The sequence below is a fragment of the Sus scrofa genome, chromosome 14 (assembly GCF_000003025.6).
Source record: "Sus scrofa isolate TJ Tabasco breed Duroc chromosome 14, Sscrofa11.1, whole genome shotgun sequence".
Lineage (NCBI taxonomy): Eukaryota > Metazoa > Chordata > Mammalia > Artiodactyla > Suidae > Sus > Sus scrofa.
The window spans coordinates 42,254,440-42,279,858 of record NC_010456.5 but is presented as its reverse complement, the minus strand read 5'-3'; the positions used below and the strand labels follow the sequence as shown (position 1 = coordinate 42,279,858).

The 25,419-nt window shown below is 50.2% G+C and overlaps 2 protein-coding genes and 1 long non-coding RNA gene across 5 annotated transcripts in view; 2 read left to right on the top strand and 1 right to left on the bottom strand.

The window, feature by feature from the left end:
* On the top strand, nucleotides 1,671-5,480 carry LOC106505951. Its single transcript, XR_002338859.1, has 3 exons — nucleotides 1,671-2,945; nucleotides 3,225-3,431; nucleotides 4,519-5,480. It is a non-coding gene; the product is annotated as an uncharacterized LOC106505951 (long non-coding RNA).
* FICD (FIC domain containing) lies at nucleotides 10,675-18,354 on the top strand. Of its 2 annotated transcripts, XM_003359135.4 has the most exons (3): nucleotides 11,528-13,051; nucleotides 14,190-14,743; nucleotides 15,761-18,354. In XM_003359135.4, exons 2-3 carry the CDS (start codon nucleotides 14,443-14,445, stop codon nucleotides 16,834-16,836), a joined length of 1,377 nt encoding a protein of 458 aa, XP_003359183.1. In that variant the 5' UTR covers nucleotides 11,528-13,051; nucleotides 14,190-14,442; the 3' UTR covers nucleotides 16,837-18,354. The 2 variants fall into 2 exon arrangements, with proteins under 2 accessions (XP_020929517.1, XP_003359183.1); XM_021073858.1 differs by lacking the exon at nucleotides 14,190-14,743 and having other exon boundaries at nucleotides 10,675-13,051.
* SART3 (squamous cell carcinoma antigen recognized by T-cells 3) overlaps nucleotides 19,867-25,419 on the bottom strand; it is a 36,241-nt gene continuing 30,688 nt past the window's right edge. For both annotated transcript variants that reach the window (XM_005670755.3, XM_001926685.6), the window contains exons 15-19: nucleotides 25,223-25,391; nucleotides 23,341-23,780; nucleotides 22,480-22,632; nucleotides 21,486-21,676; nucleotides 19,867-20,909 (exon numbers count right to left, since the gene is read on the bottom strand). In XM_005670755.3, the coding sequence (XP_005670812.2) occupies nucleotides 20,732-20,909; nucleotides 21,486-21,676; nucleotides 22,480-22,632; nucleotides 23,341-23,780; nucleotides 25,223-25,391 (1,131 nt within the window). In that variant the 3' untranslated portion in view covers nucleotides 19,867-20,731. The remainder of the gene's footprint in view (nucleotides 20,910-21,485; nucleotides 21,677-22,479; nucleotides 22,633-23,340; nucleotides 23,781-25,222; nucleotides 25,392-25,419) is intronic.

The window sequence follows — 25,419 nt, the reverse complement described above, 5'->3', positions numbered from 1 at the left end:
ACAAACATAGGCTAGAGCTGAAAGGCTGCTGCCCACTTTGGACGAGTATTCTCACATTCTCCACACTCCCCACCTCTCCATAGTGTCTCACACCCAGGCAGTATCTCTCACTAACTGTCCTTGTATGTCCTCTGGATTTGCTACCATGGTCCAAGCTCACTGAAGAGTTTACACTTGGCCTTCCAAGGAATGGAGAGAGGAGGGTGCTTTTAAAAGCAAGTGATGATGAGGTCCCATTGTGGCACAGCAGAAATGAATCTGACAAGTATCCATGAGGATGCTGGTTTGATCCCTGGCCTTGCTCAGTGGGTTGAGGATCCGGCGTCCTGGTGAACTGTGGGGCAGGCTGGCAGCTGTTGCTCTGATTCAACTCCTAGCCTGGGAACTTCCATAGGCTGCAGGTGTGGGCCCAAAAAGGAAGAAAAGGAAAAAAAAAAAAAAAAGCAGGCTATGACAGCACCTCATGCCTGGGAGGGGACAGAGGTCCACAAGCCCCATGATACACAGCAGTGATGGTCACTGCCCTGCTCAAGGTCACCCAGCCAGTTGAGTGGAAGGCCCTGCCTTTGAACACACATGTCTGTCTGACCCCAGAGCCTGGCTGTTTTCCACTCCATCAACCATCCCCCATAATTAGCTGGCAGAGAAGGCCCTCCTGTGGGGAAGGTTTTGACAAGGACGTCACCGCTTGTGCCATCAGATGTGAAATTCAAGGAATTCTGAGATAATGATGTTCAAGGGCTTTGTTCAAGACAGAGACAAGAAGCCCCAGAAACCCCCACCATTCTGAATGTGTTTCTTAAAAACCTTCATCAAGCACAGGTGTTAAGTTCCCAATTAAAGTGAAGTAAACTGTCAAAAAAAAAGAAAAATAATATCCTATTAAAAAAAAAAAAAAAACCTCCATGATTTGTCCTGCTTCCATGTTTCTTTTTTCTTTCTTTCTTTCTTTTTTTTTTTTTTCTTTTTTTAAGACTGCACCCGCAGCCTATGGAAGTTCCCAGGCTAGGGGTCTAATGGGAGCTGTAGCTGCCAGTCTACACCACAGCCACAGCAATGCCAGATCCGAGCCAAATCTGTGACCTACACCACAGCTCACGGCAACATCGGATCCTTGATCCACTGAGCAAGGCCAGGGATCGAACCCAAAACCTCGTGGTTCCTAGTCAGATTCGTTTCCGCTGCGCCACGACGGGAACGCCCTGCTTCAGTATTTCTTATTCAAGTCAATAAAATTAATCGAGCATCTGCTAAGGGCTGGGAGTTGGGGAAATGGGAGCCAGTTAGGAGATACACACAGAGAGCCCAAAGGGCAAAGGGCAAAGCTGCTGGGTCTTCACCTTGCAATGCCCACCCCATTGTCATGACAGTGACCTCTGGCCTGGGCCTGGACACTTCCCTCTGTGCTATGGTCAGTGGCTTCCCTCAACTAGAAACAGACTGAGACCCATGGAAGGACAATGGGGTCTCTCCCCAGCGGTTGGAGCAACCTATAGCAGCTTTGACAGTTTCTTCTGCAGATAAAGCAGTGATGATTTGGTGTCTTTTCTGGGAATAACTGCAACAGCAGATGCTTATCAAGGGTTTTCTCTGTGCCAGATGCCCTCACACAAAACCCTACGAGGAGGTGCTGTCTTCCAATTATCCTCATCTCACAGAAAAGTGGGGGGGGCGGGGCGGTGTCAAATTCCTTGCTGAATATAACTCAGCTGAGCTGGGATTTGAACCCAGGGCTGTGTGGCTCCCGTCAGTGACACCCACAACCACCCAGTACTGGCTCCCAGGGGGAATGGGGGTCATGGAGAAAGGAGGTCAGATCTTGAAGTGTCAGGTCTTCTGCACATCCCAAACTTGAGGACAAAAGCGAGGAAAGCTATTTGTCCCCACTTCACAGATGGGGAAATGGAGGGTTGGAGTCACCTACCCAAGGTCACACAGAGCAGAGTCTGAATTAGAGCCCAGATCACCCTTGATTCCAGAATCTCTACTGCTAGCCCCGTAATGCTTAGCATTTCTGGGGTACATCCTGGATATTTAATGTCAATATTTGTGAATTAAGATGGAGGTGTCAGCTCTCTGCTTCCAGAAAAAAAAAAAAAAAACTATCTCTCCAGGAAGCAAGAGAACCAGCAAGGCTCTCTGGAGAAGACAGGAATTGCAAAGTCAGGAGGAAGGAGAGAGAAGGTGAGAGACAGGGGAACGGGGGCAACCCTGGTGGCAAAGAGTGGCCGCTGAGAACACGGGCTGTGAAGTCCGATAACAGGCTGGACAGGTGCAAACCATCACATCCTCACTTTACACTTCAGGACACTGAGGCCCAGGAGGGCAGCCTGGGTGACACTGTGGGTTAAATCCACTCCACCTACCGCCACGAATCAAGGTCTTTTGGAGACGTGCATGTCCTCCAAGCAGCCCAGAGCTTAAACAACAAGAGGCTTGCCTGAGTTGTTTTTTGGGAATTGGAGTCAGCTGTGTAGTTCAAGCTGAGCTGGTTGAGACAGGATAGGACCACCCACCCTTCAACCAGGATGGGCGAGAGCCTCCATGTGAACTTTTGCTCGCTCAGAGGCCTGTAGCTGAGTTCCACCTGCATAGAACTATCACGCCTATCACACCTATTCCCCATCACCTTCCCCACGCCCCCCCACGCCTCAGACGCCTGGGAGGGCCTTACTGACTCATTCTTCATTCCATAAATACTCAAGCCCCATTCAGGGAGGTGGTGGGTGAGTTTGAGATGTGTTTGCTCCTCTCCCCATTTGGCTGTCTTGCTAGGAAAGGCGGAACCAAGTTCGTGTTCCCGACACCCAGCGAGGCTGAGCAAACTGAGAAGTTGGAGTTTGGAGCAGAGAAAGGTTGGTTGTAGCGCCCAGCAAGGAAAACAGACAAGTTATACTCGAAAAGACACCGACTCCCTGATGGTTTTCAAGCAAGAGTTTTTAAAGGTAAGCTTTAGAGTGAGGGCTGTGGGGTGCATGACTTTCATCTAAGGGATGGTTGGGGAGGTACCAGGGCGGGGGTCAAGGAATCCTGTGCTCAGTGTGAAGCCTCCACCCACCATCTGGGGCCGAGGAGGATGAGGGGGGCTTGGTTCCCGCAGAAGAACCCAGAGCTATGTATCAGATTGTTGTCTCCCTTGAGGAGGAACTAGGACTCTGTTGTTTGCACTATTGTTTCTGGGCTGCTCCTTCCTCATTTCTGCATTCGCTCCTTCCTCTAACTAGTAACTGTTGGAATCTGTCTGCCCTTTGGAACTCAGGGAAGGTCTAGGAGACGGAAAGTTTTTTCCTACACATCACAAAGGACCCAGAAAGGCTTTCGTACCAGGACCATCCTCTCGTTGCTACAAACCTTCGGCGTCTCAGCGTTTTGGCTCCTGTACGTCAGGCAAGAACCTGGTTTGGATGCAAATTTGGGGAACCAGCCAGGAGGTAAGTTCAGAGGGACCTATCACCTATGGCTCCTCAGCCCCTTGCTGGTACTGGGAGCCTGTGGATGGGTCCCAGCAGCCTCCAGGTCCATTTGTGCCAGGGATTTCCCCCGCCCACCCCACCCCTGGATCTCCCACTGGGTGATGCCACCAACGTTTGGTTTTATTTTTCTTGTGCCACAAAGAGATGGGTTTGGAAGACATCTTTTGGGGTGAGTAATCTCATTAAGAAAATGGACCTTTGCCTAGATTGTCTTTGCAACCATCACTCAGTCATGGGTTAGAGGCCCACCTGGCAAGAATTTGGAGACAATATAAAAGGTTCACAGCTGCAAGGTACTCCATACCTGGGGTAAAGGCCCAGTGCTCAGGGTTTTGGTCTTGTTTGTTCTGTTTTGTCTATGTCTGTCTATGTCTGACTGTCCCATTAAGAACTGGCTACAGGGGATTGAGCTTCTTGATGCCCATAGCAAGGCCTCTTAGAAAGATGTTGTTGCTATGACCACCTAGAAGCAAAGCCCTTCCAAAATGTGTTCTAATTGCCCAATTCCCCTGTGTAGCCCTCTAGGCTGCATTTTCCCAAACTGAGAGACTTGCACTATGAATCATAGCAAAAAGTTCTTTTCGTCTTTTTTGGGGGGTGGGGGGTAATACTGCATGACAATAGGAGTTCCCCTTGTGGCTCATTGGGTTAAGGATCCAATGTTGTCTCCATGAGGATGCACGTTCCATCCCTGGCCTCACTCAGTGAGTTAAGGATCCGGTATTGTCACAAGCTGGGGTGTAGTTTACAGATGCAGCTCCGATCTGGCATTACTGTGGCTGCCGTGTAGGCCAGTAGCTGTAGCTTGGATTCAACCCTTAGCCTGGGAACTTGCATATGCTGCAGGTGCAACCATTAAAAAAACAAAAACAAAACCACTGCGTGACCACAATATGCTTTAGGCTCTGGAGCAAAATGGCCTGAAAACAGGCCCTTAAGCTGCAACACAATTTTGCAACTGGATTTACTTTGTAAATGAGGAAGGCAAGGGTGGGGTAGGGATTGAGAGGAAATACCTTATATACAGTCTTTTATGTTTTAACAGGATAAACCTGTGCAAAGAAGATAGAAGATTTTGCCCAAACAGGAAAAGAAGATTTTGCCCAAACAGGAAAGGAAGATGAGAGAAACCTGTTTTGCTTGATTCACATGCAAAGGAGTCATTGCTCTTGTGTTGCCAGTGCTGTGAGGTCAGCCAACACTCTGCCTTCTTCTCTACCCTGGAAGATGGTATTGCTGCTCTTTCCCTGCCAGGGTATGAGCCACAGCCTCAGGCTCTGGTGCCCCCTGGTCTCTGAGGGTCAAGAAAGAAATAGAAGGGGTCTCCCCCCTCCTCATTAACCTGCTGGGGTACTGACTTGGCCAGGGAGCCACCACTCAGGTGGGGCAACATCGCTTAAGCCAAGTTCCCCCTGGGGATGTGAATGCTGAGACTGGGCAAAGGTGATGGGATGGATCTGGGTCCACTCCCTGTTTCCAGGTTCAGATTTAATTGGAAGAACCATATGCCAACTTAAAAGACCCCAAGAGAATGGAGATCTTCCTTCACCGATCTGTGCAAACCAACACGGGCAGCTGTTCAAAGCTTACTACATACCCTGCTCACTTCAGATGGACACAGAATGTTGGATAAGCCTGGGGAAGGAGGCATGTCTGCCCCATACAAAACCCCCTGGCCACCCAGGACAGGCCACAGCAAACATAGCCGTACCTTCAGTGGATCCCAGTTGGATGTGAATGCTGGGGAGAGACCCGAACTTGACTGACACAGAGAATGCATTTTTGCAGGACTGCAAAGAGGGTGCAAGATGAGCCTCCGTAAAGTATAGAAGGTAAAACAAAATTGAATGAGGATCCTTCAAAATTTCTAGATGGAATCTTGAAAGGCTATAGGCAATACACAGAAGTAGCCTTGAGGCCCTAGAGAACTTGAAAAAAAAATTTTTTAATGTAAGTATAGTTGATTCATGTTAACTTCTGAACAGCAAAGTGATTCAGTTATACATATATATGTATACACTTTCTTTTTGTTCTATGGCCATACCTACAACATACAGAAGTTCTGGGGCCAGGGGTCGAATCAGAACTGCAGCTGCCGGCCTACACCACAGCCGCAGCAATGCCAGATCTGTAACCCACTGAGCAAGGCCAGGGATAGAACCCGCATCCTCAGAGATCTGTTTTTTAACCCACTGAGCCACAACAGAAACTCCTACATTCTTTTTTTTTTTTTTTTAATTTAAAGATGGTTAATGTGACTTTTTAGTGGTCAGCCTCCCCTGCAGAAGGTGGGAGGGGCTTTAAGGAGGGCTCTGTCTCAGTTTGAATAAAGGCATTCAAAGTTTTCAATGGCAGGGACCAGGTTCAGCAGAAAGGAAACAATTGGTGAATAAAACAGGTCCATGGAGTTCCTGTCGTGGCACGGCAGAAACAAATCCAACTAGGAACCATAAGGTTGCAGGTTCGATCCCTGGCCTCAGTGGGTTGAGGCTCCGGCATTGCCATGAGTTGGGGTGTAGGTCGCAGATGCGGCTCGGATCCAGCGTGGCTGTGGCTGTGGTGTAGGCCAGCAGCTGTAGCTCTGACTCAATCCCTAGCCTGGGAACCTCCATATGCCCGGGTGTGGCCCTTTTTTTTTTTTTTTTTTTTTTTTTTATTAAAAACAACCAGGTCCACCCTGCTGGTGGCTGCCTGACACAGAAGAGCCAGACCCCATCAAGGGCCCTCATGAGGCGCTCAGCAAAAGGTAGGAGGTCCAAGAGTGTGGACTGCCCATGTACGTATCGTTTTCTAGGAAGCCTAGAAAAGCGTCCCATCCTAGTAAGACTTGAAGGTAAATGGGTGGCACACCATGTGCCTGAATCAAAAAGGACAGTGACCAAGAAGGGCAGGGCCCAGGAGTTGCTTTCAACCCCACGGAGTCCATCAAGATCTCCCGTACGGAGCCCCTGGTGACTATGACTGTAGGAAAATCAACTTTTGGATTTTCTGGTTTGTTGAGGGTGGGGGTCCCTTTCTTCATTTTAAATACCTGGCTCTCTAAACCTTCCTCTGAGACTGCTAGTAACTAGAGTGTGGGGAGAAACATTGAAAAAGCCCTTTCTCTAGTCACTAGACTGTCCGATGGGGAAACCAGTCTAAAACACAGCTTTCTGGGAGTTCCCGTCATGGTGCAGCAGAAATGAATCCAACTAGGAACCATAAGGTTGCAGCTTCGATCCCTGGCCCAATCCAGTAGGTTAAGGATCCACCATTGCCGCGAGCTGTGGTGTAGGTCGCAGACACAGCTCGGATCTGGCATTGCTGGGGTTGTGGTGTAGGCTGGAAGCTGTAGCTCTGATTAGACCCCTGGCCTGGGAACCTGCATATGCCGTGGGTGTGGCCCTAAAAAAGACAAAAGACAAAAAAAAAAAAAACCCATAAAACACAGCTTTCTGTACCTGCCTGAATGCGCCATTCCCCTTCTGGGAGGAGACTGACAAGTTAAATACCAGGGTTGCCTCTGCACCTGGGTAAATGGACATAAAATAGCACATTAAAATAGAAGGCTTGCCCACAGCAATCTCTGTGCTTCCAACCCCCAAAGACAGCCTGCAACTGTTCTGGAAGAGGGAGTGCAGCTGGTCAGCCCTGAGGGGACAGGATGGGGAGCCAGGACAAGCAAAGACAGCTACACCTAAGATACTCATCCAGTGGTTCCTAAACTCATACCTCTGCTCACTGCTTTGGAGATTTTTGTTGGTTTCCTGTATTGGAGTTAAAGGATGGGGGTTTGTTTTGCCTACCCTTGAGTTTTGACTCCAAAGAGTTGTTTGCTTTCGAATGGGAAGCTCTAGATAGACTTTAACAATAGTACTGTGAGAAAAAATTCAAGGGACCTACAACTAGGTCTCTTGAAAGGAGGACCTGTGCTCATAGGTGGACAGGATGATTGCCAGTAAAACAAACACCTTAGGAGTTCCCGTCGTGGCGCAGTGGTTAACGAATCCGACTAGGAACCATGAGGTTGCGGGTTCGGTCCCTGCCCTTGCTCAGTGGGTTAACGATCCGGCGTTGCCGTGAGCTGTGGTGTAGGTTGCAGACGTGGCTCGGATCCCATGTTGCTGTGGCTCTGGTGTAGGCCGGTGGCTACAGCTCCGATTCGACCCCTAGCCTGGGAACCTCCATATGCCGCAGGAGCGGCCCAAGAAATAGCAATAAGACAAAAAAAAAACCCACCTTAGACCAGAATACAGTTTGTTTTTCTTTTTACAGCTGCACCTGTAACATATGGAAGTTCCCAAGCTAGGGGTCTAATTGGAGCTGCAGCTGCTGGCCTACACCACAGCCACCCTGGCTCCAAGCTGCATCTGTGACCTCTGCCATAGCTTCTAGCAATGCTGGATCCTTAACCCCCCGAGGGAGGCCAGGGATCAAACCCACATCCTCAGAGACAATGTGGGTCCTTAACCCCCTGAGGCACAAGGGGAACTCCCAGAATACAGTTTTGACTTTGAACTTTTTTTTCCTTCCAGCTATATTCGCCTCTTGATTCTTTTGATCATCTCTTCCAGAATTAACTACTTCCGTTTGTAGGTGATGAAATGTGTAAAGAAGCCACTTCACATGCTGGCACTGCTATGAACCTGGTCTTTCCCTTCAGCTCAGTTACTTGTGATTCCTGGCGACAGTCCACGTCTGGGAAGTGGTCTGAAGACCATCTTCATGCTTTCTAGTTAAGATCTACAACCAGGCTCTATGTCCTCCAGGAAGGCTACACAGCGTGGATCTAAACATTATGTATTAAACTAAGGGGCATCCTTCCAAGTGAGTTTTGTTTTTGTTTTGGGGGCTGGGGGTGTTTGGCCATACCTGTGGCACATAGAAGTTCCCAGGCCAGGGATCAAACCGGCACCACAGCAGTATCCTGAGCCACTGCAGGGACGACACTGGATTCTTAACTTGCTATGTCACAAGAGAACTCCTCAAGCGAGTTTAAATGTATTTTATTTTTAAGAAACTTACATGATTTTTTTTCCCCTCAAAAACAAATGCCTCCACTCCAAAAAAAAAAAAAATCAAAATTAAGAGCTCAAAATGCCATCAGTCTCATTTATCTAAGCACTGGTGGTGTATGGATGAAAAGCTGTGGTCAGTCAGTATGACAACAGGTGATAGCTCCAGAGTAACAGCCCAACTTGTTCACATTTTTCCACATCTAAACCATCCTTCAGGCTGGCAGCTGTGGCTCGATATGACCCCTAGCCTGGGAATTTCCATGTGCTGCAGGTGCGGCTATTAAAAAAAAAAAAAAAAAAAAAAGCTTTAGGAGTTCACGTTGTGGTTCAGTGGAAACAAATCTGACTACTACGCATGAGGATGCAAGTTTGATCCCTGCCTGGCTCAGTGGGTTGAGGATCTGGCGTTGCCGTGAGCTGTGATGTATGTCACAGACTTAGCTAGGGTCTGACCTGACTGTGGTCTAGGCTGGTGGCTACAGCTCTGATTTGACCCCTGTCCTGGGAATTTCCCTCTGCCTCAGATGTGGCCCTAAAAAGACAAAAAAATAAATTAAACCCATCCTTAAAGGAAATTATGTCCCTGGTCACATCATTCTTGCAGCAGTCTGGCACCTAGACTACTGGGCCATCTGGAATCATGCTTTCACCAACAAAGAACTGACAGGTTGTGTTTTAAGAACTGATAGTTTTTGAAATTAGCAAGGATGTGCTTCATTTGTGCTGCAGCTCCTGTCATAAAAGCTCTTAATCTTGTCTCTGTCCTTTAAGTTTCCCTTTACACGTAATCTTTGTACTCCTTGTAGGCTGCTCTCGTGAAGCTGGTTTCCTGCAAGCGATGGTTTATGACCAGTCATAACTGTTTTTGGTACCTTTGCCTTTGGGGCCTTCAACAGTGTTTGCACTGATGCATATCCATCCGTGAGGGATTTGGAGTTCCTGGTGGCTCAGTGGGTTAAGGACCCAGCATTGTCACTTGCTGTGGCTCTGGTTACTGCTGTGGCATGCGTTCAGTCAAAAGCAAACAACACCAATGAGTGAGTCGTCATTGTTCCCCTCTGTCCTACTATCTTCCCCTCTACCTCTGGATACAGCCCGTCCACAATCTCCCGGACCTTGTAGACGTCAGAGAACATCTTGCCATGGCTGACAGATGATCATGATGGTGGCTGGAGGGACTGGCTTAGCAGGAACTAGGAGCCCAGAGCAAGTGTGGTGCTGCCAGGGCAGAGCTCCAGGGCAGGTGGGGAGTGGAAGGGAAAAAGCAACTTGGAACTTTTTATAGAACGAGGCTAGAAGGTGTCCAAGAAAAAGGCAGTTCTCAGCCTTTTAGTAAATACTTGGGTTCTGAACTCTCACAAAGACTTGCTCCCTGGTGGAAGGGGAAGTGCTAGACCTGGGGAGATTCCTGGGGATGGCCAGGTTCTGCTGTACCTGGATCCCCAACTTCGGAGAGATAGCCAAACCCCTTTGGGAAGTTTTAGAGGAGACAATGAACCTCTAGACGAAAGTCTTGGAAGAATAAACATTCAGAAAACCAGCTCTAACCTCACAGGCCTTGAGGAACGTGATGGGGAAGCAAAAACCACACTTGCCACAGAAGGAAACTTGGAACTGAGGTCATTCAAACCTGAGCTGGTTCCAGACCTCCGACCCTCGACACTAACTTCTCCAAATGAGCCAGTGAAACACTTGCATCTTAAGTTGCTTTTCAAAAAGAAGCCTGGACAAAAGTTAAGGTGAGTGGAATTCATGCAGTGGTGGCTTGGGTAACTTTCAGAAGGCAATTTAAACAACCTGTTAGGTGACCAGGATGATTGTTCTCTTTAGTTAATGCCTCCTCGTGGCTTCTAACCTCCCAGGCTTAGAAGGACAATTCAGTGATGCGGACCTGTCAGAGTTTGGCCAAAGTAGGTAATCTTTGTAGCTGTAGCATGTGTCACCCAAAACCTTATTTTGTATTGGATCAAGCTCACCCCTTGATTGTGCCTGTCATTAACTTTTTGACCCTCCCTAATTTCACTGCATCTTCAGATATCAGTTAAGGCTAATAACAGAATTTCCTGTCTCCTGTTTTTTCTTGACTGAAATTTGGTCATCTCAAGTCCTAAGATTTTTTTTTTTTTTAAAGACACTGGAGTTCCCATTGTGGCTCAACAGGCTAAGAACCCAACACTGTGTCCATGAGGATGTGGGTTCAATCCCAGGTCCCGCTCAGTGGGTTAAGGATCTGGCATCACAAGCTGTGGCATAGGTCTCAGAAGCAGATGGAATCCAATGTTGCTGAGGCACAGGCTGGCAGCTACAGCTCCATGTCAACCCCTAGCACGGGAACTTCCATATGCTGCAGGTGCAGCTGTAAAAAGAAGAAAAAAAGACAGTTAATGTCTACCCCTAGCAAAGTTCTACTTGGTCAGAATACTATAGAAACTGTATTTATCTCCCAGGCTACATTCCTTCCATATTTAATATTGAACTTCAGATGTCTGGCATTCTGTGTGCCTCCTCAGTGTACATCTTGGCAGTTTTGACTTCCATTACTGATTTTGGGCCTGTGAATGCCTTGATCACTGGTGTGTAGGTTTTAACTGTTCCCTGAGATCAAAATGGGAACTTCAATCTGGGAACAAATGAAGAGTCTCAAATGAGTGCTGAACAGTTCGATTCCTCAAGTTACGCCCCTTATCAGCGGGAAGTAGCCAGGATGGTTGTCAGCCTTATTCATCAAGATTGAGGAATGATCCAAAAATACGGGGAACTGAAACCATGGATTAAATCCATTGCACCTAGTTAAGGTCCTTTGAAGACCTGCATGTCCTCCAAGCAGCCCAGAGCCAAACCAGAAGATGTTTGCCTGAGTCATTTTTTAGGAACTTGGAGTCAGTTATGTCTAGTTTGAGCTGAGTTGGTTGAGACCGGGGGGACCACCCACCCTTCAGCCAGGATGGGGGACGGGCCCCTCTGTGACCTTTTGGTCATGCAGAGGCCTGTAGCTGAGTTACATCTACACAGAATTATCATACCTATTCCCAATGGCCTTCTCCACGCCCCCCCCCCCCACAACTTCATGCCTCTGATGGCCTTGCTGCTTATTCTTGATCTCATAAGTGACCCAAGCCCCTTGCCTTCGGGGAGGCAGATTTGAGATTTGCTCTGTCTCCTCAGTTAGCTGCCTTTCAAATCCTCTTTGCTGCAAGCCTGTTTCTCAGTGTTTTGGCCTGCTGTGCATCGGACAAAAGCAGCTTGGTTTTGTGTAGGGCCTTCTGCAGATACCAAACTCGGAGGTAAAAGTGATGGAGGCTGTCAGCCCCCATTTTACAGATGGGGAAACTGAGACTCGAGGTTACAAAGTCTGAACGCAAGCCCAGGTCTCCCTGGCTCTACACCTGTACTGCTAACATCTTAGTATTTCTGGGCATGTCCTGGGTGTTTAATTTCAATACTTGTGAACTAAGATTGAAGCTTCAGTCCACTGCTTCAAGGAAAATACTTTTCACTGTCAACTGGAAGGGGGGAAAAAAAAAGCAGACTGCACAACCAAGAAGTTGTGAATTGTTTATCCTGAAACATTACAGAGGACAATATAGCCCAGGATAAAGTCTCTCAGCTCTGAAGAACCTTCCAAAAAGGTAAGGGAGGAGCCAGGTTATGAGATTTCCTTTGGGGTTTTATTGGGGAGGGGGGGGAGATACAGTTGAACATCTAAAGCAGTAATCACAAAAACACACCTGAAGTTAATGATTTTAGTGCTTTCCTATATATAGGAAAATGGAAGAACCCAGGATCACTGAAAATATTCCTTAGGTACCTTAACTAGGTAGGGCCTGTATCCAGTTTTTCTCCATCCTGAATTCCCCTTGGGCACATCCTTTGGGCAGCTGCGATGGTTGATGACGCTATTACCAGAAGGGCAGGCAACATTCTTTGTCCACACTGGGAAGCAAGTGAACCAGCTAGGCTCTCGAGAGAGGATGCAAATTGCAAAGTTAAGAGGAAGGAGAGAGGTGAGAGACCAAGGGAAGGGGGCAACCCGGGCAGCAAAGAATGGAGGCTGAGGACATAGGCTGTGAAGTCAGGTAACAGGCTGGACAGATGTAAACCATCAGCATCCTCATTTTACACTTAAGGAAACTAAGGCCCTGCAGAGGACGAGAGGGGCCCTGGGGTCGAGGAAACCTAAGGGAAGGGTAATCGGAACTTAGACACTCGGGCGGGGACCCAGCGCTCCCAAAAACCCCGCTGGCAGGGTGCTTTAGTACCCTGGGCTCCCGCTAGTTGCCCAGGCCCCGCCCCTTCTGCTCCTTATTGGCCACTGCGGGCACGCGACCAACAGAAGATTTAGCCAATAGGAGTGGCCCACGGCGCGTCTTTCCCGGGAAAGCGGAGGCAGACGCGGGAACCCGGAAATGCGAAGGGCGGACGAGTTGAGGAAGCCAATCGGTCGCGAAGAAGATGGCAGGCCAACCAATGGCGAGTCACTGAGGGCGGGGCCACGAGCCGGCGGCGGAGGTGCCCGGAGCCCGCGGCGGCAGAGCCTGCGAGTGCTGGGAAGACGGCAGCAGGGCCGAGCGACAGCGCGCGGTGAGGAGGGGGCGAGCTTTGGGTGGGGTTCGGAAAGGGGCAGCTACTCAGAATGACCTTACTCCAATGTCCTCCCGTCTCTGGGCCTCAGTTTTTCCCCTTCCTAGCTAGTGAGGCGTAAGAGATCTGTGCTTCCCAGAAAGTACCTCCTCCCTGGTGAATTCCAGTCCCATCAAGGCGCCAGCCCCACCATTTGGACCAAGCAGTGACCCACACCCTCTTCTGTACCCCCATACCAAGTCGTTTCAGATGTTTTGTATCAGCGAGCCAGGCTCCCCCCTTAGACTCCAAGCCTGAGCGATCAGAAACCTTATCAGTCCGGTACTAGGGGCTGCCGGCGCAGGTGGAGGTGAAGACCCGGGTATTCCGGAGCCATATGCACTGGGGATTCAGGCGCCATACGTCTGTTTACTTCCTATGGTCGTCTGGGAATTGACTTTGTATTCTCTTTCTCTCTGGAACCTGGGTGTAGCTTTCCTTGGAGGGGTGGTGAGAACTGAGATAAAGTATGGCTAGCCCTCAGCTGTAGGCCCAGCACACCATAGTTGCCTAATAGATGCTTATTGTTAGCATGATGGTGCTTTCAGACCCGACCCCTCCACTCCTGCTGCCAGCCCCAAGCACCGGCTTATTGTCATTAAAGGCAGGCAGTCACCCACTTTGGCCCATAGCCTGAGTTCCTCTTTAGCTGCTCAGACTGCCCAAACTCTTACGCAGGAAGCCTGCTGAACAGGCCAGGAAAGGAAGGCCAGAGAGAGGAACACCATTGTGGCTAATACCTGGGTGAGGGCAGGAAGAGGTGGCCGCCCAACAGTTGTACTTAACAAAAGAATGTACCTCAGAAATGCCTTAGTCAATCTGACAGGTGTAATCTGTGTCTAGACCCCCAGTGTTTGGGAATCTGAGGCCACAGATTTGTGGTTAAGTGGGGAGACCCTAAAGCCATGGCTTCCTGAGGCTGTCACTTGCTCACGGGGTGACTTTGGGAGGGGCCTTCAGGTCTCTGAACCCGTCTCATCTGGAGGTGGTGGTGGCAACAGCATGGACTCCTGTTGAAGATAGCAGGGTATTATATGTGAGGTCCTTAGACTTGAGCCTAGGGGCACACAGCAAATGCTTAATAAGTGTTACTTTTCAGAGTCACAGCGCCCTGGAGGTAGCACCAGTTCTTCCAGGATGGCCCCTCTTGTTCTGTCCACTCCTTGCCGTGCCCCCACCCCTGCTCATAGTGAATGAAGAGACACGGGGCGTCTCTGAACCTCCACTGAAGCCAGAAAAGTATCCTGAAGGTGTCAGTTCCCTTGTTTCACCTCCTGCCAACTCCTGGTTCCCTGTGGGTCCTGCTCCCTCCCAGACTGGGATATGTGCAAGGGGCCCAGCTCTGGGTCCAGATGACACTCATGCCCATGGCTTCAGTGATGGCAGTGACTGAACCAAAATGGGTCTCAGTGTGGGGACGCTTCCTGTGGATGCTGCTGCTGAGCATGGTGTTGGGGTCCCTGCTCGCCCTGCTGCTGCCCCTGGGAACCATGGAGGAACAGTGTCTGGCTGTGCTCAAAGGCTTCTACCTGCTCAGGAGCAAGGTAGATAGGGCACAGCCTGCCGTGACCAAGTGCACCAGCCCGTCCACGGAGCTAAGTGTCACCTCCAGGAATGCAGCGCTGCTGGTGGTCAAGACCAAGGTCTCTCCAGGTAGGACTGACCTTCTGCTCTTCAACATTCATTAATCCCATAGATGTTTAGAGGGCCTGCTTTGTCCTGTGTGCGGGGCCCAGTCTCAGCCCTGAGCTCCCAGCTAGACCAGGTGACAAGTGGTGGAAATACAGTGCTGTCAGCATAGTCATGTGGAAGCCCAGGGAACCATAAGAACAGTTCAGGAAGACTCTGTGGAGGGAATGCCTGAGCTGAGACCTGAGTATGAGGAGGAGGGACTCAAGGGAAAAGGCAGCGGGGAGAGCGTTCCAGGCAACCACAGGGGTAGGAGAGCCCTGGGCACCTGAACTAAAAAAGCCCAGTAGCGTGGCTGGCTCTGGGAGTAGGAGGACCAGTGGGAAAAAGCCAGATGTAGAGTAGGATCCAGTTGAAAACTACTAGGTTACATGAAAACTACTAGGTTACAAGGGTTATTATTATTATTATTATTATTGGCCACACCCAGGGCACGTGGAAGTTCCTGAGCCAGGGGTGGAACCTGAGCCACAGCAGTAACTACACCAGATCTTTAACCTGCTAGGACACTTAAGGAAATCCAAGAAAATTTTTCAAAGGTGTAGGGCTGAGGAGGCCCCCAGGACCTAGCAGCAGGGGGAAGCCCCTCACAGCCTGGCCTGAAAGGCACAGGGCTGAAGGCAGGGTGAAGGGAACGGCCCCTCCAGAAGAAACCACCAGGACAGGGGAGAGCTAGCGGGGACACAGGGGAGGCCAGCTGGTGGTAGTGGTAGCCATAGAGGAGCACCGCCACTCTCAATAGCAGGAAGAGGGGAGCCAGGGAGCCCAGCTGATGCCCCCCACCCCACCCCCGCATCCCCGGTAGAGAATGGCTTGGAGGGGCCAAGGACAACGACCAGCACAAAGCCTAGCTGGGCTGTGGGGCTGCATTGAGCCCCCGAGGCGATGTGGTAGATAAACACAGGGCACGGCCCCTCTGGCCATCCTTTGCCCCTCCCCTGCTTCCCAGTCCCTGACCTCGCCTCTTCGGCTCTTTTCTAGCCGGCAAGTTGGAAGCCCAGGCAGCTTTGAACCAAGCCCTGGAAATGAAACGCCAGGGCAAGCGGGAGAAAGCCCACAAGCTCTTCCTGCACGCCCTCAAGATGGACCCTGGCTTTGTGGATGCGCTCAACGAGTTCGGCATCTTCTCGGAAGAGGATAAGGACATCATCCAGGCGGACTACCTGTACACCAGAGCGCTGACCATCGCACCCTACCATGCGAAGGCGCTGGTCAACCGCGACCGCACGCTGCCGCTGGTGGAGGAGATTGACCAGCGGTACTTCAGCATCCTCGACAGCAAAGTGAAGAAGGTCATGTCCATCCCCAAGGGCAACTCCGCACTGCGCAGGGTCATGGAGGAGACGTACTACCACCACATCTACCACACGGTGGCCATCGAGGGCAACACCCTCACCCTCTCAGAGATCCGACACATCCTGGAGACCCGCTATGCCGTGCCTGGCAAGAGCCTGGAGGAGCAGAATGAGGTCATCGGCATGCACGCGGCCATGAAGTACGTCAACACCACGCTGCTGTCCCGCATCGGCTCCGTCAGCATCAGCGACGTGCTAGAGATCCACAGGCGGGTGCTGGGGTATGTGGATCCCGTAGAAGCTGGCCGCTTTCGGACGACACAGGTCCTAGTGGGACACCACATCCCGCCCCACCCTCAGGAGGTGGAGAAGCAGATGCAGGAGTTCATACAGTGGCTCAACTCTGAGGATGCCATGAACCTGCACCCAGTTGAGTTTGCGGCCTTGGCCCACTACAAACTGGTCTACATCCATCCCTTCATCGATGGCAATGGCAGGACCTCGCGCCTGCTCATGAACCTCATCCTCATGCAAGCAGGCTACCCACCCATCACCATCCGCAAGGAGCAGAGATCCGAGTACTACCACGTGCTGGAGGTTGCCAATGAAGGCGACGTGAGGCCTTTCATCCGCTTCATTGCCAAGTGCACAGAGACCACCCTGGACACCCTGCTCTTCGCTACCACAGAGTATCCAGTGGGGCTGCCAGAGGCCAAACCCAACCACTCTGGGTTCAAGGAGACACTGCCTGTAAAGCCTTAAGGCTGTAAATCCTCCCTTGGTGACAAGGGGTGTCCTAGCGGGGATAAAAATCACAGAAACTTAGCATTTCTAGAAACCTAGTCATCTCCCAGAGCAGGAGATGAGGAGCTTGAACATTCTTTACCTCCAGTTGTTTCTTTAAAGAAGAAAATTAAGTTATTAAGCTTTGTCCCTAAAATAACTTATAATTGAGCCAAGTTATTTATTTCCTTTTGAGCTGATAAGTGTGTGGCGTCAGCTGTCCAAGCCGGCGGCCCCTGTTCATGGGGTGGCCCCGGCAGACTTCAAGGGGCATCAGTGCACCTTGTGACCAGAACAAGTTTTGGAGCAGAATTTGCACTAAGGTGGGGTGAGGTCTCGAGCCACAGGAGTAACTCCTTCCAGCCTTTCTGAAGCTGGCGGAGGAGAACCCGGTTCGTAGTTCTGAGAAATGACTGAAAGCTTGCTTTCCTACAGGTGTTGCCTCCCCTACAAAGAGATGAGCGCTGTGACTAATCCTTACTGGGTGGTAGAGCAAATTTCTGAGATATGAAATGATTGTTGACAATACTTCTGGTGAGACGCCTTGCTCATTTTAAGGAAGATTCTGTGAGCCATAGTTGGCAAAGTCCAGTACCAAAGGCTGTAATTTTTCCACATCAAGACTATTTTTCTAATTAAGAACAGGGGATAGCCTAGTTTCTGTGTGTCAATGTCTCTAACATTTGTGGCAATTCAGACCAGATGTTATGGCCTAAAAGTCCTCCGGGTCTGTCACCCGGTCATTAAATCCTGCTGCAAATCAAGTGTTAGGACACATCTGAGAAGACAGATGCCATGTCCATGCCAAACAAGCACCAGTTCTAGAAACCAAGAAAAAACCTTTGACCACAGGCAGGATGCATCCCTCGAACCCCCTTTCCTGCCCCACAGCCATTGTCCAGCATCCCCTTGGGAAGCAGAATAGATGGCCTTGGGGTGGCCTTATTTTTCTAGCAACTTGTAAAAAGATGTAATCTTACATTTAACACAGCCAAGGTTCCCAGTTGTCATGATGGAAGTAGCAAGGAGCTCCCTTCAATCGTACGTGGCACCAGGGCTGCTGCTGTTTAGAGTCTGAATGGCCAGCAGTGACGTCTGACACTTCGTTCAGACACTGACAGAGACTCTCCACCGAGTGCTGTCTCGGACTGGAGAATTCAGATCCAGATAGTAATGAGGAGACCCTTTTTATGGAGCAAGTGTTTATACAGTCATTTAATTGTGTAATAAGCACAGAGTAGTTGGCTGAAAGATTAATAAGTGAAAAGATGTATGAAATGGCCCCAAACCTTTATAAAAAATATTTTTGTATTTATATGCTGCCATCAGGATTTCTTACACCTTTAACTCTTCTACCGTCTTGCTTTCGTAAGCACACCCCGGAAGCCTGACTAGAGTGCTTGCTTTGAACTCAAGGGAGAAATGTGCACTTTAGCTATATGTGAAGGATGTTATTTTAACAAATTGCTGATTAATAAAAGTATTTTGTTACATAAATGCCTGAGACTTTGCTGTCTTCAAGAGATGGTCCCATTTGGCCTAAGGATGAAGGAGGGATTCTTTCTGAACTTTAGCCCTATTTATATTTTTCTGAGAGAAACAGATCCAAGATGGTCATTTCTAGAAGAAAACGAGACAGAACTGGTTGGATAAGCTACCACTGAGGTTGACAGGGATGGATTACTGAGCCTGCACTAAAGACTCACGTAAGTGAAATGGTTTGTGTGTATCTATTTACCATCGGCCTTTTCCTCTAGGGAAAACAGACCCACTCTTAGGTTCCCAAAAACCCATTTCTAGAACCGTCAACACCCTGAACCTAAATGGAGTCCTGCTCAAGCCTGAAAAGGTCCACTTCTGTGACGAGCCCTTGTTGAGAGGAGAGGTGAGGTGAGGATGGAGTGAGAGGTCAGAGGACTGGCAAGAGCAAGAGAACAAGCCGGGTGCCCAGGCAGAGCAGTGACAAGCACCTGGGTCGGGAAGGAAGTGTGCTGGGTGCGCCGGGCCCTGCCGGAGCCACGTCCTCTCACGTACGGCCCAGGCTGCTGCAGGGAAATGAAAGGTCATTCCAGAGAACACAGGCTCTTCTGATTGCTTGACAGCCGCTGCTTGAATTCACAAGTAACCCCTGACAAGAGATGTTCTGTGCAAGACAGATGAGGTGGAAAGAAGCTACAGACGGAAAAAGACTTGTTCGTCAAACAACAGGAAACTGGACATTTGCCTGGATCGTTGACGACATTAAGGTAATCCTGCTAATGTTTCTAGAAACAATGTTTATCATCTTAAGTCCTTAGAGATACATGCTCCACAAGTACTGGGAGAATGCTCTGCCATCTGGGATACACCCCCAGAATCTGTGGAAGGAAGAGGGGCTGTGAGCTGCTGAAGCTCCATAACAGGCATATGGGCAGGCGGTGGGGTGGTTTACTAGTCTACTTAACATTTCTAATGGAAAATTTAAAACAGATAAGTTAAAAATAGTAAAGCCTGATTGATAACCTAAAAACTTTGCCATACATGACTGATTTCCATCACACAGGAAAGAATCTCCCTTTCTTTCCCCCAGAGTGCCTTTATACAGTCCGTTTTCCTACTGAACTCGCAACATCACTTTCAAAGCAATAAATATTTGATGAAAGATAAGGGGTAAAAAAGCTCTAAGTGCCAAACCGCTATAAACTGCACAGCTGAGGAGTTCCCATCGTGGCGCAGTGGTTAACGAATCTGACTAGGAACCATGAGGTTGCGGGTTCGGTCCCTGCCCTTGCTCAGTGGGTTAACGATCCGGTGTTGCCGTGAGCTGTGGTGTAGGTTGCAGACGTGGCTCGGATCCCGTGTTGCTGTGGCTCTGGCCTAGGCAGGTGGCTGCAGCTCCGATTCGACCCCTAGCCTGGGAACCTCCATATGTTGCGGGAGCGGCCCAAAGAAATAGCAAAAAGACAAAAAAAAAAAAAAAAAAAAAAAAAAAAAAACTGCACAGCTGAAATGACTTAAAGTGACAGTTGGTTATGACTTAGAAAAAAAGTTCTATTTACACAGCTATTAGGTAAAGCAGGGTACACCCATTTCAAAATACATATTTGAATGCACATCTTAGTACCATTCAGCAAGTTTTTAAGAGAACTTCAGTTTAATAAACAAAGCTAAATGGAGAGAATTTAAGTTTGCACTTGACATGGTATTTAAACAAAACCAAAGGGCTGAAACTCAATATTTAGACAAAGAACACAGTTCACTAGCTACTAGACAAAGAAAATGGTCCATAGCAGATGGCGGGTAGAATTCCTATACAAAACAAATGTCACAAATATTCTGCTTTTAGGAAACAAAACAATGGGTTGACGTGTCATTTACAAATACATAATATAAAAATGCACAGCCCCCTAGAACACAAATCCATCAGTTGTTTCTCATGTGATGTCCTCTCTCCCCACCCCTTTACTAAAATAGGCCATTCTGGTGAATTACTAGCATCTGCCATTTTGTCTTTTAAAAATTACAAGAGTGACGGGCACATGTGCTGTGCAGGGTGTAAGAGAAGTGTCTTATAAAAAGGGACCAGAGTTGGCCAAAAATATTTGGACAAGTGGGTCTCAAAACAGTGTGTTTGAGTTTCACTTCTGTTTCTCACTCTTTAAGACACAAAAATATCTTAGGAAACTACACCCTGTGCCCAGCCTGTGGAGTGATCGTTTTCGATCTCTCGCCCTCAATATGAGGGAGCACTTAAAGCCTCTTTCCTTGGACACCTTTCCCCCGTCCCACGTGTACAGAGGAAGCATGGGCACAGGGCCGCACAGCCAGGGCCCAGCAGGGCACCAGGCATTTCCTGGGCACGAAGTAAGGCATTTCCCTTCTCTCTCTGTTCCACTCACTTTCTCAGAAGCAACTTGGCAAAATCCGCATTGGACATCTTGGGTGCCTCAGTGGCCGCCGGGGTGGCACCTGCTGGTGGTGGCGCAGGACCATTCTCAGCCTGGGCCGCTGGGGCGCCAGGGCGCTGCAGGGCCCTAGGCAGCAGAGAGAGCTGGGTCCTCCCTTTTCCCCGCCTGGAAGAGCAAACACCACATGAACCCTCCAAAGCGACAATTGGTGGAAATAAGCCAGGATGGTCTGAAGTTATCCTGGGTAAAAGGTAAGATGAACCCTGTCTCCCTGACCCTGGCTACTAGGTAAAAATCATTTTAACAAACTTTGCTTTTTCCACAGTTTAGGCGAAGGCTAAGTTAAGCCTGTGCAGTACAGTTACATGTAGGGTGAATAAAAATGGTCGTAGCCTTATCTCACAAGTAACCTCAGCATTTCGCTGCCTCATCCCTCAGTGAGAACAGCTGTCTGGATTACAGCTGGAATTCCACATGAGCCTGGTGAGCACACGGCTGTCAGGTCTGGAACCCATATATGTGGGCTCAATGGCCAAAGGAGACTTTAATCACTGCCTTTAAAAAAAAAAAAAAAAAAACTGACCCGTGTAAACTGTCTGGCACTCAGCATGGACTTGCTGTGGACAGCCTGCACCAGGGAACAACTGTGAGTGCCACCAGGAAAGGCGGGCCCCGGCCTCTGGCTGACCTTGCTGCCCTAACCGGAAGACCGAGTCTGCACCAGGAGCATGCAACACTTACGCTCCGTAGATCTGCCGCGGCACCAGGGGGCCTCCTGGGGCTTTCCTTGCCTCTGGCTTCTCTGGAAACTTCCTCTGAGGCGGGTTGCTGATGGCCACTTTGATGATGTTCTCTTTGACAGTCATGCCGTCCATCTTGAGGACGGCCTGCGACGCCTGGGATTCATTTTCGTACTCCACGTAGGCCAGGCCCTGAAAGTTGGTAAAAGCCCAGCCAGGTCAGTGCTGCAGGCAGGACACGGCTGCCTCCCTCGGGGCCAGGGGCCGTTAGGGCAGGCGCCCCCACCACCATCCTGTCTACAGGCTTGATTCCCCGCGGTGGCCTCCCTCGCTATTTCTACAGCTGACTGTAACTTCAGATTACTTTTGTTGAAGTTCAAGGTATCTTGTACTTGCTCCAGCAAAAAAGAAAAAAAAAAAAAAAAAAAAAAAGACGGGATGGACTAGTAAAAACCTGGAAAGTTTACTAGATGAAGTGGCCTGTGCCTTCAGGCCACCCTATTTCACATTCCTCAACTCTCAGTTAACCCAGATAAATGACAGGGGGCTGAGAGGTCAAACACACTCTTAAAAAACTCAAAACATGGTCAAGAATTCTGCAAAAGGCTGAGGGCACCGGAGGCGAGGATGAGGTAAGGGGGACACCAGTGCAGGGATGCAGGGACACAGCCAAAGGCCCAGTGAAAAGAGGGGTCAGGGCAAGAGGGAGGAGACTAAGGGGGCGCCTACTCCAAGGTCCCACATCCTGGGGGTGGCACTGCCGCCCCTGCTAATTCGTGGTGGCTTTTTTTCAGACACCTTTTTCTTTGTAGTACAGTTAGCTACAAGAGATTAATCTGACTCCAAATGGAAGGAGAGGCTAGCTCATCTATCCTTCTGTTAACTTCTTGTCTGTTTCTCAGCAGACAAACCAGAACCCACTCTAGAACCATATCATCTCTGAAGAGAGTCTGGCCTGAGCTCAGAGAACAACTGCCGCCTGCTGAGATCCTGACCTTGGGTTTGCCGGCCCGGTTGGTAACCAGCCTGATGTCCTTCACGGTGCCGTGGGCCTTGCAGATCTCCTCTAGCTCCTCTCTGGTGCAGGAGAACGGAAGCCCTGAGATGAACAGCTTGTGCTTCTCCAGGGCAGTGCTGTACCTGAACACCTATGAGGAAGCAGAGAGGGAGGGGATCACGACCCAAGGCCCAGCCCAGCTCCCCACATGGAGCTTAAGGCCCTGGTGACTGAGAACCGTGAACTCAGTTGCCCTGGTCAAGTCACTTAACTTCTCCAAGCATCCGCTTCCTCCTCTGTAAAAGGGCAAGAATGAAAGTCACTATTCTCAGGTTTCAGGTGAGTATTCCATGAGGTGATTCATAAAACACTTAGCACGGTCTGCTGCCACTCCTAACCATTCAACGGCAAGGAGCCATCCCGCAATTTCTTATTTTATCATCAAGTGTCAACTAATGCCAGCTTAAAGTGCCCCAGGCCTGAGGGAGACCTCAGATAACCAGCCCAGAACGGACTCCTATGAACCTGAAGTTTCATTTTTGTTTTTGTTGTTTTAGGACTGCACTCAAGGCATATGGAAGTCCCCAGGATAGCGGTCGAATTGGCACTACAGCTGCCAGCCTTCAGCACAGTCACAGCAACGCCAGATCCTTAACCCACTGAACAAGGCCAGGGATTGAACCCACATCCTCCTGGATACTAGACGGGTCCATTTCTGCTGAGCCACAATGGGAACTCCCAGAAGTTTTGTTCTTTGTTAACAGAATACAGACGTTCTAAATATTAGCCGCTGCAGGAAGAGTGCCTAGTCTGTCCTACAACAACCCTCCACAAATGCATTCTTTTTCCATAAACCAACCTTGAAATCTGGGTTTTTGCTCTTGTCCACACAGGGAGAAACGAACATGGGCCGCCCCTCTACGCTCTTCCGGTCCAGCTCCAGCGCCCGCTGGGCCGCCGCCTCCTCTTTGAACTCCACATAGCAGTAGCCCCGGAAGTCGCCTCGGTTGCTGAAGATGGGGCGGATCTCAACCACGTCCCCACAAGCCTCAAAGAGGGGGCGGAGCACAGTGGCCGGCTCCTCCAGGCTGTAGGGCAGGTTGCTGACAAACACAGTGATGCCATCCTTGCTGCTGTCATGCAGCACCTTGGGCACGTCCCTCCGTGGGGCGGCCACACGCTCCTTAGGCTTGGATGGGAGCTCCACTCCGACGAGGCCCGGGTCGGCGTCTGGGCCCCTCTCAGCCTCCCCGGTGGGAGGAACGCTGTTCTCCAGCCTCCTGCGCTTGGAAGGCTGCTCTGTGGGTCATCAGGAGAAAAGTGGCAGCAATCAATGTACTGTCTCCACCCCTCACCCTGCTGCCTGAGGGGAGAACGCTCTCGCCCTCCCCGGACCCTGCCCCTGCTCCTAGGCTTTTTGGAGCCGTTTTGGGGAAGGTCCTCATCATTCACGTGTAATTATACGAGAAGTTGGGGGTCTCCAAGTTCAGCTGGCAAATCCTAAGGACCCCACTCCTGGAAAGCCTAGGGCAGCAACGGGAGGATGGAGCCTGGGGACCCTGTTTACACAAGCCCCCAAGGTGACATGAAAGTATGTGCTCCCAGGGCCACACCCTGGAAAAGCAGTACAAAGCGCTCTAGTTTCTGCACGCGTTCACTCTGGTCTTGTGTCCTTCAACAGAGTCTAACAACTTACTCCAATCCACTCTCCCCACTGCCTCCAGGGGGACGGTACTGAAACCCCACTGGTGTGGGCCCGCTGCCCCCAGACCGCTCCATCAATTCCCCACTGCCTTCCAGTGGAGTCTGCTGTGCACACTACACACCGGAGGACCCTGCCTGGGCGGGCTGGCTGCCTGCCACTCCGGCCTCACCTACCCCAGCCCCCTGCTATGCATCAGCACCCAACACCAGTCACCTGCTTGGCTGACACTGGCTGGCTGGCCTGCCTCTTCCCTTCTTTTCCCTTGACAGTCAGTCACTCCACCGCCAGGCACACGTGTCACTTCCTCCCAGGTCTCTCGTATAGGCAGCTGACCCCCTCATGCTTGCCCTGGCCCCCACCATGACTCACACTTACACCTCCCCCAGCTAAACCAGGCGCCCCAAAAGCAGTGAGCTACTCAAGGTCACTGCTGACAGCCCCAAAAAGGTGCATAAGAAATTCTGAGTCAACTGAACGAAGACTCCGCTACGATTTCCCTCTGGCTAACAACTTTGTACTAGAAAAATGTTTAGCATCCTTTAGTGTCTAGAGACAATTCCTTACCTTGACTGACTGTGCTAAAATATATCTGACCCACACCTGCCCATGCCTGAAACTGCAGGGGAGGCAGAAACACCAGCTGGAAAATTCTACAAGTCAAAACCATCATGTGGGGCTGAGCAAAGCAGGTGCGGGTGTAGGGTGACAGGGCCCATGGATGAAGGGATGTCCACGCACAGGCAGTGACAGGACAAGATCAGGTGTGGGAGCCTGTGGAGGGGGAGGGGTGCCACCCAGGACGAGGCGGTGGCATCAGGCACAGTGTCAGGAGTGAGCCCGGATGGACAGGGCTTGGCTCAGGGCCTTGGAGCTGAGCAGCGTAGGAGGACACCCACGCAGAGAAGGTGGGGACAGGAAGGGTGGTGGGCACCTCGCAAGCAACTTCTCAAATGGTTCAGGAGGAAGTTCTCTGTGCTGCTCTGCACCTTTGTCTGGAGGTCTGGAAGTTCCAGGTCAAAGTCCCCCCAGGCTTTACCTTCTTCCTCGTCGCCCCATTCTTTCTCATCGTCCTCGTCCACCGTGTTCTTCTCTGCACCTCGGGTCTTTTTCTTCTTTTTCAACGCTTTCTTCTCAGCCCGGGCCCTCTTCCGTTGTTCAGCCTTTTCTTCCTCTTGCTGGGCAAGGGCAGCTTCCTTCTCCGCAGCCTGAAAAATTGGGATATGACACATAACT